The sequence below is a fragment of the Pangasianodon hypophthalmus genome, chromosome 9 (genome assembly GCF_027358585.1).
Source record: "Pangasianodon hypophthalmus isolate fPanHyp1 chromosome 9, fPanHyp1.pri, whole genome shotgun sequence".
In the NCBI taxonomy this organism is placed as follows: Eukaryota; Metazoa; Chordata; class Actinopteri; order Siluriformes; family Pangasiidae; genus Pangasianodon; species Pangasianodon hypophthalmus.
The window spans coordinates 27174354-27188085 of record NC_069718.1 but is presented as its reverse complement, the minus strand read 5'-3'; the positions used below and the strand labels follow the sequence as shown (position 1 = coordinate 27188085).

The 13732-nt window shown below is 42.3% G+C and overlaps 1 protein-coding gene across 4 annotated transcripts in view; it reads left to right on the top strand.

The window, feature by feature from the left end:
• The window catches only part of ppp6r2a (protein phosphatase 6, regulatory subunit 2a), a 46069-nt gene that overhangs the window by 4128 nt on the left and 28209 nt on the right, over positions 1-13732 (top strand). For 3 of the 4 annotated variants that reach the window (XM_034307332.2, XM_034307329.2, XM_034307331.2), the window contains exons 2-5: positions 6790-6948; positions 12138-12392; positions 12904-13090; positions 13307-13444. In XM_034307332.2, the coding sequence (XP_034163223.1) occupies positions 12166-12392; positions 12904-13090; positions 13307-13444 (552 nt within the window). In that variant the 5' untranslated portion in view covers positions 6790-6948; positions 12138-12165. Of the gene's footprint in view, positions 1-6789; positions 6949-12116; positions 12393-12903; positions 13091-13306; positions 13445-13732 lie in introns of all 4 variants that reach the window. The other variant, XM_034307330.2, reaches the window with a different exon arrangement.

Sequence of the window (13732 nt, the reverse complement as noted above, 5' to 3'; positions counted from 1 at the left end):
CGCCTGTGTGTGACGGCGGTGTGTGACGGTGAAGCGTAGCGGCGGTGTGTGACGGCGGTGTGTGACGGCGGTGTGTGACGGCGGTGTGTGACGGTGAAGCGTAGCGGCGGTGTGTGACGGCGGTGTGTGACGGTGAAGCGTAGCGCCGGTGTGTGACGGTGAAGCGTAGCGGCGGTGTGTGACGGCGGTGTGTGACGGTGAAGCGTAGCGCCTGTATGTGACGGTGAAGCGTAGCGCCGGTGTGTGACGGTGAAGCGTAGCGCCTGTGTGTGACGGTGAAGCGTAGCGGCGGTGTGTGACGGCGGTGTGTGACGGTGAAGCGTAGCGCCTGTGTGTGACGCCGGTGTGTGACGGTGAAGCATAGCGCCTGTGTGTGATGGTGAAGCGTAGCGCCTGTGTGTGACGCCGGTGTGTGATGGTGAAGCGTAGCGCCGGTGTGTGACGGTGAAGCGTAGCGCCTGTGTGTGACGGTGAAGCGTAGCGGCGGTGTGTGACGGCGGTGTGTGACGGTGAAGCGTAGCGCCTGTGTGTGACGCCGGTGTGTGACGGTGAAGCGTAGCGCCTGTGTGTGACGGTGAAGCGTAGCGCCGGTGTGTGACGGTGAAGCGTAGCGCCGGTGTGTGACGGCGGTGTGTGACGGCGGTGTGTGACGGCGGTGTGTGACGGTGAAGCGTAGCGCCTGTGTGTGACGCCGGTGTGTGACGGTGAAGCGTAGCGCCGGTGTGTGACGGCGGTGTGTGACGGTGAAGCGTAGCGCTGGTGTGTGACGGTGAAGCGTAGCGCCGGTGTGTGACGGTGAAGCGTAGCGCCGGTGTGTGACGGTGAAGCGTAGCGCCGGTGTGTGACGGCGGTGTGTGACGGTGAAGCGTAGCGCCTGTGTGTGACGCCGGTGTGTGACGGTGAAGCGTAGCGCCGGTATGTGACGGTGAAGCGTAGCGCCGGTGTGTGACGGCGGTGTGTGACGGTGAAGCGTAGCGCCTGTGTGTGACGCCTGTGTGTGACGCCGGTGTGTGACGCCGGTGTGTGACGGTGAAGCGTAGCGCCGGTGTGTGACGGTGAAGTGTAGCGCCTGTGTGTGACGGCAGTGTGTGACGGTGAAGCGTAGCGCCGGTGTGTGACGGCGGTGTGTGACGGTGAAGCGTAGCGCCTGTGTGTGACGCCGGTGTGTGACGGTGAAGCGTAGCGCCGGTATGTGACGGTGAAGCGTAGCGCCTGTGTGTGACGCCTGTGTGTGACGCCTGTGTGTGACGCCTGTGTGTGACGCGGTGTGTGACGCCGGTGTGTGACGGTGAAGCGTAGCGCCGGTGTGTGACGGTGAAGTGTAGCGCCTGTGTGTGACGGCGGTGTGTGACGGTGAAGCGTAGCGCCGGTGTGTGACGGCGGTGTGTGACGGTGAAGCGTAGCGCCTGTGTGTGACGGCGGTGTGTGACGGTGAAGCGTAGCGCCTGTGTGTGACGGCGGTGTGTGACGCCTGTGTGTGGTGGTGGGGGGGGCGGGGGGTGCTGCAGGCAATGATAACTGATCACAAGCTGCAATATAATATTACTGACCTTTATCAGAAAGTCTGTCAGTAGAATGTTATAATGTGTTTTATGTCAAACACTTTTTTCAAATCAGGCACCAAACTAATGTGGTTTGTAAAGTGCCGTGTTTGGGGGAAGGGAATTATTTTTGGTGTATTGAACGGGCTCCAAATCTGGCTGTTTTTGGGACCGACTCCCAGCATGTTTAAAGTGAACTGAAAGGTGGATGGTGCCATGATGCATTAACGTGTATAAGAAAATGAACTGATGTAACTTTATCAGTGCTAATGAGTCACAAAAGTTTTTCATTACTTACAAGCTAATTGGTTCATATAGCTTTACTACTTTATTTTAAAACAGGTCATTAATTAATAAAATATTTAGAGGCCAAATAGAAGAAACAGAGTGTAAATGAGTTTCACTTCTTTGCATGAGTTGTGCTTGAAGTGAGAAAACTTCCCTCCTCTAGTAGACTAGTCATTCATCTGTTCAGTCATTTACAACATGAGGTTGTGGTACGAAGGCGTGGGCGTCTGATACGGGTATTTCAGTGGCCGTGGTCAGTGTGGATATTTACAGAGTAGGGAGGCAGATGGTCGACATGATACACAACTTCCCCAGATACCACAGCACAATACAATAACAAATGAAAATACTGTAGATTTGTTTACCTTTGTTTAACCTGTTAACATTTCTGTTGCAATAAACATGCCTCATTAACCAATAATTTTATTTTTAGGAATTTTATTTCTTCTTATTAGGGGGCCAAACACTGAAGGTGCATAGGCACCTTGTTGTTATTCTATGTTTTCTTCTTCTTCTTCTTCTTTTTTTTTCTGGCTAGGGTGTCTATGGCAGCCCATAGAACCGTCTGGTAAAAAGTTGTAAAATTTGGCACACTGATTGCGGAAGGTCTAAGGAACATTCTGACCGAAATTGGGCCAAGACTCTAGCGCCACCATCGGGTTGCATATGGGCCTAATTTGGAAGTACATTTTTGGTCATAACTTTTGAATCATGTGTCCAAAATTTAAAAGCCAAGAATCCCTGGATTCTCTGGGTCAAGACAAGGTCAATGTCTGTCTAATTAGATTTTCCACCATCTCTTTTTTTTTCGCTACTCTTCCTAAAAGTTTTGTCCAATCATCACCAAATTTGGCACATATCATCTTCAGTAAGACTCTCAATAGTTATCAAAAGAATTCTGAATATTCCAAATGGTTTGTCCGTAATGGGCCAACGAATCTGATGGCGAAGCCGCCACACAGGAAGTGCCTGGTTACTGATTCAGACAAAACCTGAAAGGTATATACAGGACAAGATTTTGAGATAGGTACAGTCCCCTGCAAATTGGTCACTGGGTGGCTCTATTCAGATATTTTTTAAACTTAAAAACATGCATATCTCTTATAAAACAAGATTCAGAGTTAAATTGCTTTTATCCCCCATGATTTGTTTTTGATTCATATTGGCCTTTTGGACCATTCAGTTCCACCCACTCAAATTCGTTATAATTTGTATAATATGCAAAACCTACTTTTGCAAACTTGGTTTTTTCACAGTATCTTCACAAGTTATTTGTCACATTACTCAGCAAACTCTGAATCTCAATAACTGTCAAAAACATGTTTAGATGTGTAAACATTGAATTGCAAAACATTGAAGCAATTTACGTTAAATTGCTTAATACTGGTTGACCACTAATACAAAATACTGACGTTTAGCCAAAGTAACACGAGATAAAGTTTTCTGATAGGGCAAAAAAGATGAATAAATATGACTGTGAATTTTTGATGCAGTTATAAAACCAGTAAAGTACAACAAATCGGCAGTAAATTAGCACGGTTCAACCCGTTAAAACCGCACTTTCACCATGGCTCATATCAGCCACAAAGGAGTGATTAGAATCGCCGCCCCTTTCCCTCTCAGAGTCACCGCCCCTTTCCCTCTGAGTCACCGCCCCTTTCCCTCTGAGTCACCGCCCCTTTCCCTCTCAGAGTCACCGCCCCTTTCCCTCTGAGTCACCGCCCCTTTCCCTCTGAGTCACCGCCCCTTTCCCTCTGAGTCACCGCCCCTTTCCCTCTCTGAGTCACCGCCCCTTTCCCTCTGAGTCACCGCCCCTTTCCCTCTGAGTCACCGCCCCTTTCCCTCTCAGAGTCACCGCCCCTTTCCCTCTCAGAGTCACCGCCCCTTTCCCTCTCAGAGTCACCGCCCCTTTCCCTCTGAGTCACCGCCCCTTTCCCTCTGAGTCACCGCCCCTTTCCCTCTGAGTCACCGCCCCTTTCCCTCTGAGAGTCACCGCCCCTTTCCCTCTGAGTCACCGCCCCTTTCCCTCTGAGTCACCGCCCCTTTCCCTCTCAGAGTCACCGCCCCTTTCCCTCTGAGTCACCGCCCCTTTCCCTCTGAGTCACCGCCCCTTTCCCTCTGAGTCACCGCCCCTTTCCCTCTGAGTCACCGCCCCTTTCCCTCTGAGTCACCGCCCCTTTCCCTCTCAGAGTCACCGCCCCTTTCCCTCTCAGAGTCACCGCCCCTTTCCCTCTCAGAGTCATTGCCCCTTTCACGTACTTTAAACTGGGAAATCAGTACACTAGGCTTTAGTCTAAATGAAGTGTATGCCACAACGTGCTTCATAACATAGTAATGAATAATCGGTAATAAAAATTGTTGCCAATAAATCATGTTATTTGAGTCTGGCTAACCTTTTAATTTTCTCTTGATATGTTTAACTGTGAAGTGACTGTTTTTTGCTAGCAGGAGAACAAAAAAGAAAGCTTTGTGCTCAACCTTGTTAGGTTGTTGTCAGTGTTTCCACATAACCTGCGTGTGTCTGAAAAGATTCAGAGCGAGTAGCTCAAGGTACAGTTACAGTGTGAAAGGGAGTCATGCCACTGTGTAGCGCATTATGTTTAAACATAGCTACAAATCAATGTAAAACTTTTGTTTTGCGAAGAAAGGAGTGTTTTCTTCCTCGTTGTTAAACCTACTTATCTGCCAGGCAACTAAGACTAATAGCTCATATAATTTCTTCAATTATCTTCATTACAACATCAGAGCAGTCAGTTGGAAAACTGTTGACCACTTGGCTCTCGATGTTGGTCTGCTCACTTTGGGTGTGGGGAGACAGATATGATGTAGCTCAGGGATGACTGTGTGTTTCATATGTCATGTACCACAAAGAATCATAAGGCTAAATGAACAGCTTCTTAATTAGCAATTTAGGATAAAAAAATAACTAATATAAGGATTACCTTTTTTTTTGTCTGTAAATCATAAAGGAGTTTTACTGCTAAATGCTGCATTAAACCCGTGATAATCTCAGTGTAGTTTACAGTAGAACTTATCAGACTTTTTACAGCCAGGGATGTCTTTACCTGTAAAATCAATGCCATATGCTGCTTCAGTACATATTTGCTAGTATTTCATAATATACTAAGGACACATGTTCAAGTTCATTTTGCAAAATATCATCTGGTGCGATGATTAAAAAAGATTGAAAACAATTCAAGACAAAAAACAAGACAAATAACGACATCATAAAGCAACATGCCATGGCTCCATGGAAACACCTAGAAGATTTATAAGATGGTCAAGTTTGGAAAACTGTCACTTTAAGTACTGCTAGTTTGCCATATGGCTGTCTTTAGTGCTTTAGAACTTTAGTGACATGAAGTCCTGTTGTACTTCAGTGGTCTGTGCCTGGTAAATATTAGTAAACACTCCAAGGCCACGTACACCTGTTCATTCGTGCAGTTATCCAATCAGCCAATCATGAAGCAGCAGTACAAAGGCCTAAAATAGCACAGATACAGGTCAAGAGCTCCAGTTTACATCAAACATCAGAATGGGGAAAAAATCTCAGGGACTTTGACTGTGGCATGGATGTTGGTGCCAGGCAGCTGGTTTGAATATTTCAGAAGTAGTTGTTTGTGAAATGACAGCTTTAAATTTTGAACCATTAAAATGTCTCCACGGTCTGTTTTCACAGAGAGTTTACGAGTTCCGTGATACTCAACACGTTTTTGTCAGTAACGCTGAAAACACTAAAATGTGGCTTTCCAAGTTGTTTTATAAACTGGACTTTACTCTTTTTGCTAAGTCTAGCTTGCATTCTCCCTGACCAGCACATGAACAAACCAATAATAACCAAGAGTAGATTCTTTAGCTTACATTTCCTCCTCGTTTTTTGGCAGCACAGCAGCATGGCTGACAACATGGCGGAGTTGGTGCCAAAAAAATACATAGGGAACTGCTGGATTTTACACAACGCACATGGCGTAGACACAGTTTGCCGGAAACAGCACTGAAGCAATCAGTGTTGACAAGGCGTTTGAAAAAGGCTCTCATGAGAAAACGTGTAAACACTGAAAAGACATCACCGATGCAGTGACATTTTAAATGGTCACAGATATAACACCCATCAGAATGGGCAAAATAAGGGTTTTAAGTGACTTCTCATTATTATAAAAACTCATTATTTATGTGCTTACCGATTCACAAATATTTTTCTAACACCGTTATTCCTCAGAGAAGTGGCCATTCTCCCTCTCCCAAATGTCACTGCAGAAGTATAAACCAGGCCAAAATCAAATAACTTTTTATCACCGTGTTGAGCAGAAAAGTATCTCAGAACAATCTTGAGTTCAATCTTGAGGCTGATGGGCTGCAACAGCAGAAGACCACACTGGGTTCCACTCCTGTCAGTTATGAACAGGAATCTGAGGCTGTGGGCACGGACTCACCCAAATTGGACAGATTGACGATTGGGGGAAAAAAAAAAACCATTGCTTGTCTTTTGTTTTTCGCACCATTCTGTGTAAACTCTGCTGTTGTGTGTGAAATTCCCAGGAGATCAGCAGTTTCTGAAATACTCTAACCAGCCCATCTGGTACCAGCATCCATGCCACGATTAAAGTCACTGAGCTCACACTTCTTCTCTGTTTGGATGTTTGATGTGATAGGTCAAGAGATTCAGTTAACAATGTGATATTAGATGTTGTGTTGCTGCCACATGATTGGCTGATTAGATATTTACATGAATAAGTACATATACAGGTGTTCCTAATAAAGTGGTCAATGAGTGTATGTCATTATACGTTGTTTTAGTCTTGTTGCAGATAAAATGCTACATGTGTAGTGCTTGTTCTGCAGCCAGTGACTTACAGCAAAGTATTTTCAGAATGAAAAGTGGTTTATAATCACATTATGTCGTAATTGTTTGCACTCTTTTCTCTGACTTTGTTTCTCACTCATGCTTCTGCTCTTTCAGTGTCCTTCTGAGGTATTTGTGTTCTGAGGAGGCTCTGGTGGGAAGCGGACTCCATGCTGATTAATGCTAGTTCGCTCCATGCTCTCTGCAGTCTGCCACTCCAATGCCTGTCTACTTGTGGGGAAGGTGTAATTAAGGATTCACTCATTTCATCTGCTGGTAAATGACTGTTCATTCATAACATGCAATTTATCCACTGGAGGCCACCGACTTTTGAAGTAGCAGCGTTTATTTCCTTACTGATTATGTAGTACAAATATGAAAACTAGGGATTATGTGGAGCGAATGGAGGCCTGAGAAAACCCTTCACTCGGGCAAAGTCATTTTCTACTATATGTAGTCCTGAAGACTGCAGGCTTTCCTTTGCTGAAATCAGTGCTTTCTTTGAACAGATCTCAATCGGTTGCAATTCCACGTATCTCTTCATTTGTAATGTAATCTACTTATGGAAAAACTACATTACTTTTTAAACAGTTATAAGTTTACAGAGGGAAGTGAGTTCACTTATCAGCTTCATCCACATCCACAGTTTCTGTCTCATCACCTGAGGTAAAAGGCACATGAGCCATTTAAACATGAGCCTTGTCATCTCTTCGCTCCACAGATCGCTGTCCTCTCTTACACTGGTGGAGAAATAATCACTGATTAATTCACTGAGTTCTGCTCTGTTAACTTTCTTGTTATTAATGCTTTATTAATAAGGTCATTTAAATGTTTTAAAACTTTGTCCAAAGTCGTCTGTACAGATCATTTAATTCAGTGTTTACTAGGCTTATTATTTCACTATGGCATGTACACTGCTATGAAAATGTAAAAGCCCCCTTAGGTACTCAGTTAACCAAATTTAATTGATGATTGGCTTCAAGTGCATTAGACACACCCAGGCTTGATTACTGCCAGAACCTAAACATCACTTAAATAGAACCTTTCCAGCAATGTGAAGTAAACTAAAAGGTCTCAACAAGCTGCACACTATGCCATGATTAAAAGAAATTTTGGAATTCTGGTTCCTCAAGCCTTTTGGAATAATGTTCTGTGGACTGATCAGTGGAAAGTGGAACTTTTTGGGAGACATGGGTCCTGCTACATCTGCTGTAAACCTAACACAGCGTTCCATAATAAGAACATCATAAAAACAGTGAAACATGGTGGTGGTAGTGTGATGGGGATGCTTTGCTGCTTCAGGGCCTGGCCTACTATATAACTGATGGAACCATGAGTTCTGCTCCCTACCAGAAAAATCTTGAAGGAGAATGTTCAGTCATCAGTCCATGATCTGAATCTCAAGCACAATCTTTATGCAGCAAGACAACGATTAAAAAAGGACAAGAGCAAATCCACTTCTGAATGTCTCAAAAGAAACAAAATTTAGGTGTTAGAATGGCCTAGTCAAAGTCCTGACCTGAACCCCATTGAGATGCTGTGACAGGACCTTAAACGCTTGAAAGTCATGCTCGAAAGTCTGAATTAAAGCAATTCTGCAAAAAGGAGTGGAACAAATTTCCCTCACAGGAATGAATATGATGTCGAGCACGCCAGAATGAATGTGAGGTTATATCTCCGCAACTCCAAAGAGTACTGACACCAAACTTGGTGTGTCTTATAACAACCTGAGGGTACATGAGCAGTTTTGGAACAGTGCCACCTCATGAGATATGAAAAATTGGTAATTGATATAACAAAAAATTATTTTTGCTTCTGTATAATTTGTCCTAAAATCATGGAGGTGGTAGCATTGAAACAAAATATTGGTGCATTGCATAGTGTTATCACAGCAACACTGTGCTCAGTTATTTATTTAGCACCACCAAGGGAACCTGGCCAGTTCCTCCCATTGAGTTAAAGCTCATTTTGCACACAGACTAAACCTCCAACAATGGATGCTAATGAGCAAACGGCCAGACGGCCCAGATAACACGACAGAGTTCTCTTCTGAATGCAGTGTTCAGTGTGAAAATGAAAAATCAAAACTGGAAAGTGTCCATTTTATATAGTGTGTAGGTGTGATATAAAGATCGCGGGTGTCAGGATGTTCAGCATTTACGATGAAGATCAGAGAAAGAGTATGAGGATGGACACACTCACTGCACTCCTGAAATTGTAATTAAACCCTGACAGCCCATCTGACAAGTTTGTGATGAATCCAAAACTGCTGAAGAGTGGAAAGCAAACTACACAGTTGTACAGTACAGAGCACAGCACTCAGAGTTAAAACACACACACACACACACATACACAAACAATGAAAATAGATTTCAAGTTTCATTTAAATCCATGCAGTCAGTGCTGAGTTACTGCTGTTTGAGTCCTGACTAGGATTTGATGCTCAAATGCTGATTAGGAAGGTGACACTAACTTTGTGAAGGTAGGACAAAAGAATTCCAGAAATTTCACAGAAATAGTTTTAGCATATTATGCAATTTATCATAAGTTTGTGCAGGCCAAAAGGCAATTTTAATGGTTTCAGGAAAAAGATTTCACTGCAGATCTTATTTTAGGGCAGATGTGCTTGTCTTTAATGTGCATAAACATGAATAGCACTGTCCAGTGGTCAATTTGAGTGCGGTTGCATCAATTACTAGTGGGTCCCTAGAGGAACATACCATTCAAGTTTCTTGACAATAATTCAGTATTTAACCCTGTCAAATGCCTGCTGAGACCTGATTGGCTGATGACAGCCATTTTTGAAACTGGAAGTCCTACAGTGAAAATTATTTTTTGGCGTTTATTCCTTACATTCTCCCAAATGATAAAAGCCTCAAGAACCATTTAGCTCCACCCAATTAGACTTCCAGCTAATTTGCATAATATGCATAATCTACTTTTGAGAACTCGTCATAGGATTTTTCTTCTGTCAACACTGGTGTCAACCTACTCATGAGAGTGTGAACCTCAACGATGATCAAAAACATATCAATTCTAGAAAGGCTTAATTACTTAAAAACAAGGCTGCCATCAGCCTATCAGCTTTCAGCTGGCATTTGAGAGGCTAAAAACTGAGTTATTGTCATGAAACTTGACTGATCAGCCACTCTAGGGACTTCATGTAAATTGATGCAGTCTAATTAAGTTTGGCCACTGTGGGCGCTATTCGTGTCTTCTCTTTTTTTTTTTTTAAGTAAAAAAAACAAGGATATCTCTTACGAGATAAGACATACAGTGAAACGTCTCTTTTTCCCCATGATATGTTTCCTTACACCATAAAAATTTGCCTTTTGGACTATTTAACTATTTATGAACATTTCTTTAATATGCAAAACCTACTTTTGCTTTCTTGTCCTAGGGTTTTTGCCATATCTTCATAAATTTCATGTCAACAAAGTCTGAAACTCAATAATTACCAAAAATAGAGATTTGTAAACAATATGGCCGCCAACATCCCAATCTTCCAAGCTTCATTTACTCGAACAGATATAAGACAGGGTTATCACTGAGCTATCACCACCCCACTTGGTAATTAGGTCCCATATCCCACCTCTTACTCAGCCAAATGAAATGACATTTACCTACCTATAATAACTGAATTTACCTTTCGGTTTATATCTTCACGAGTTTTATGGGATAGAGTAAAAAGTCTTAAATCACCAGAATTCATGAGTCCTCCTGTATCTCTTTACCGTATGGTTTAATTTTGGCTGACAGTTTTTTTGCCATTTTGAATTTTCTGAAAAATTTTTTTTTGAACTCCTAGGCCATGCATCTGATTGCCATTAAATGTTGTGTCTGTCATGGAGAGAGATTGTTGACAAAAAGTTATTAAAACAATTTTGTTGGGACAAACTGTTAGCTGCTACAGGTCAATGAAATTTTAGGCTATTACATGTATGTACTAAAACAGCCATATCTTCTGAATGTAAAGTCAGATTTTAAAAAAAAATTACAATATGCAGTCACTAGGATATTCTGAGGCCAAATTTCAAAACAATTGGCCAAAAGGAGGTGCAATAACTAAAAAACACATACATCTCCTCAGTCGTTTGACATCCGAAGATGAAATTTGCTTTTCTGTTTATTGTGTCAATTTGAAAACTTTACCTGAAGTTATTTTTCAAATGAATACATTCAGGGAAACTCAGCTAATGGAGGACTTTGGGACCCTGGGGAACAAGCTGCTGTAACACATTGGTGCCTTGTAATGATTTATACCTTAATGAAATTTAATTTATATAAACGTGAAAAAACCTTTCCCATACCATACAAATTGTGATAGAGAGGTGATTCAAATTGGCTTCAGACTCGAATCAGCTCCAGACTGCTGTCATGTGATCTAAACATTGTGTAAACATTAGCATTATTCTGTCTGTCTTTTCTATAAATTGGATCTTTTATGTTTGGGTCCTTTCTGTGGATTATGTTTGAATTTGTCTCTCCAAATGAGTCATTCACAATTCAGTAACAAATTTCAACATATTTCCATATAAACGTATATGTGCTTAGTGATTTCAAACAGTTTATTCTGTGAAACTGTAATAAAAGTGGAAGAAAAGTTAAAAACTATGGACAAAGGTAAACACAAACTATGTGCAACAGCAAATGTACACTATACAACCAAAAGTATGTGCACCCCTGATCATCACACCCATATGAGGTTCTTCCCCAAACTGTTTCCACACAGTCTGAAGCACACAGTTGTATAGCGTGTCTCTGTGTGCTGTAGCATTACAGTTTCCCTTCACTGGAACTAAGAGGCCCAAACCTGTTCCAGCATGACAATGCCCCTGTGCACAAAGCGAGCTCCATGAAGACATGGTGTGTGAAGGTTGGAGTGGAAGAACTCGAGTGTCCTGCACAGAGCCACTCTAACCAAATCTAGCAACATTACACTGTAGTGAACAGAACACAATGCACAGTTCTGGTTTAACAGGGATTTAGGAAGCAGAGTGAAAGCACTAAGTTTATGGTCCTTGTCTCCATCACCAAGTAACCAGACCCAATGAACTGCTCAATGTTTCAAAAATCAAATGGTATGATCTGAATTTGGTGCAGTTCATGCAGTAGGAGGCACTGTAATTAAAAATATAGATCATGTAGGTTGCTGCTTGTGGCTATTATTGTTATTATATTGTTGTATTGTGGTGAATAATATGTGTAATATGTGTGTTTTTCAAAATTTTTAATACTTCTGAAAATATACCCAAGTTGTGAGTGAAGTTACTGACATTACGCTGTGGGATATCTATCATGTGTTAAAAATAAAAGCACCATTAGCTTTTTGTCTTGCTTCATTCCTATGACTTCAGTTCAGAGCCACCTTTGATACTGAGTGTTTGTTGTTGTTGTTGTTTTGTTAATTTATGTATGACTGATTATTTGCCACACACCTACAGCTGCCTACGCTCTTTATCCAGGCACGTGCTTCCTCTTGCAGCCGTTGCCATGTTCTGGAAGTTCGACCTCCACACCACCTCCCACATCGACCAGCTGCTTGACCGGGAGGATGTAACTCTGAAGGAGCTGATGGAGGAGGAAGACCTGTTGCAGGAGTGCAAGGCACAGAACCACCGACTCCTGCTCTTTCTCTCACAGGACCACTGCATGCATGAGCTGGTCAGCCTGATCACAGAGGAACCCTCTTCTGACCTGGAGGAGAAAACACGGTTCAAGTAAGATGTCACAATGAGTAATTTCTTTAAAAGGACAAACATTTGATGAGGTGTGTGTAATCCCAACATCATTCCACAGTTGCTGCAAAGCAATGTATTTCTCTGTATTGGACCCTGCTTACTGATTCAGACAGAGTGAAGAATATAGCACAGCATCAGCACGTATTTCACTGTGTTAAGATCCATAGTAATATTAGACTGTCACTTCCTCGTTCCTGTGAACGAGAGAATGTGTGATTTATTTGTAAGACCTATAAACATTTGTTTGCCTGTGGTGAGGAAATGGCCATGTGGATTCAGTCGTACAGTATTTAATAATCATTTTCTCTTTTATCATTTCATCATCCAATTTTATTACTTTTAGGAATTCTTATTCTTCTTCCTATTCTTATTTTATTCAGTTTTCTCAATGGTATGTGCTTGTCAAAACTGTAGTCTGTTTTACATGGCATTAAGAGACAAAAAAAGAATAAAGAGAATACGGTCTAGGGTAATTCTTTTATTCATCTAGACTTCCGAATATTGCCTGCGATCTCCTCACCTCTGATGTGACCGCCATTAATGACAAGCTGGGTGGAGATGTATCTCTGCTGGAGAAACTCTACAGCTTTCTAGAACAGGATCCACCTCTCAACCCCCTGCTGGCCTCCTTCTTCAGCAAGACCATCGGTAACCTGATAGCACGCAAGACAGAGCAGGTAACCACTTAAAACCTTAAAACATGATTGGCTTGCAGTGCCTAGTTTACCTTGTTTAGAAGTGGAACTGGCATTTGGATTTCCACTGACATGCAGTAGACAATTTGTTATTGTGTGTGTGTGTGTGTTGTCTGAAAATAATGTTACTTGAGATGTGCTTAGATCTTTATTTGGTCAGAAGAGCATGTGATTTGAAACAGCTTTGTTTGCCTCTAGATGATCTCGTTCCTGAGGAAAAAACACAACTTTATCAGCCTGGTGTTGAACCACATAGATGTGTCCCCCATGATGGATCTGCTCCTGCGTCTCATCAGCTGTGTGGAACCAGCTCCCCTCAGACAGGAAGTTCTCAATGTGAGGGCACACACACATTTCTGTGTTCAGCATTTTGTTTCTTATAGTCGGTGATGTTCTACAATGGTTCCCCAATCTTTCAGCAATTAATCTTATGAAATGTGTAGGTTGAATAAATGTGAATGTTTCAAAAACAAAAAACATATTCTCTGTTGTAATGGCACTAATATTTTAATATCTCTTACTTTGTAAGATTTGTAAGACATTTTAATGATTAACTGACTGATTGCATTATTTTCCAATAGCTAGAAATGGCACTGAATGATGATGGATCAATAATCTATAGCA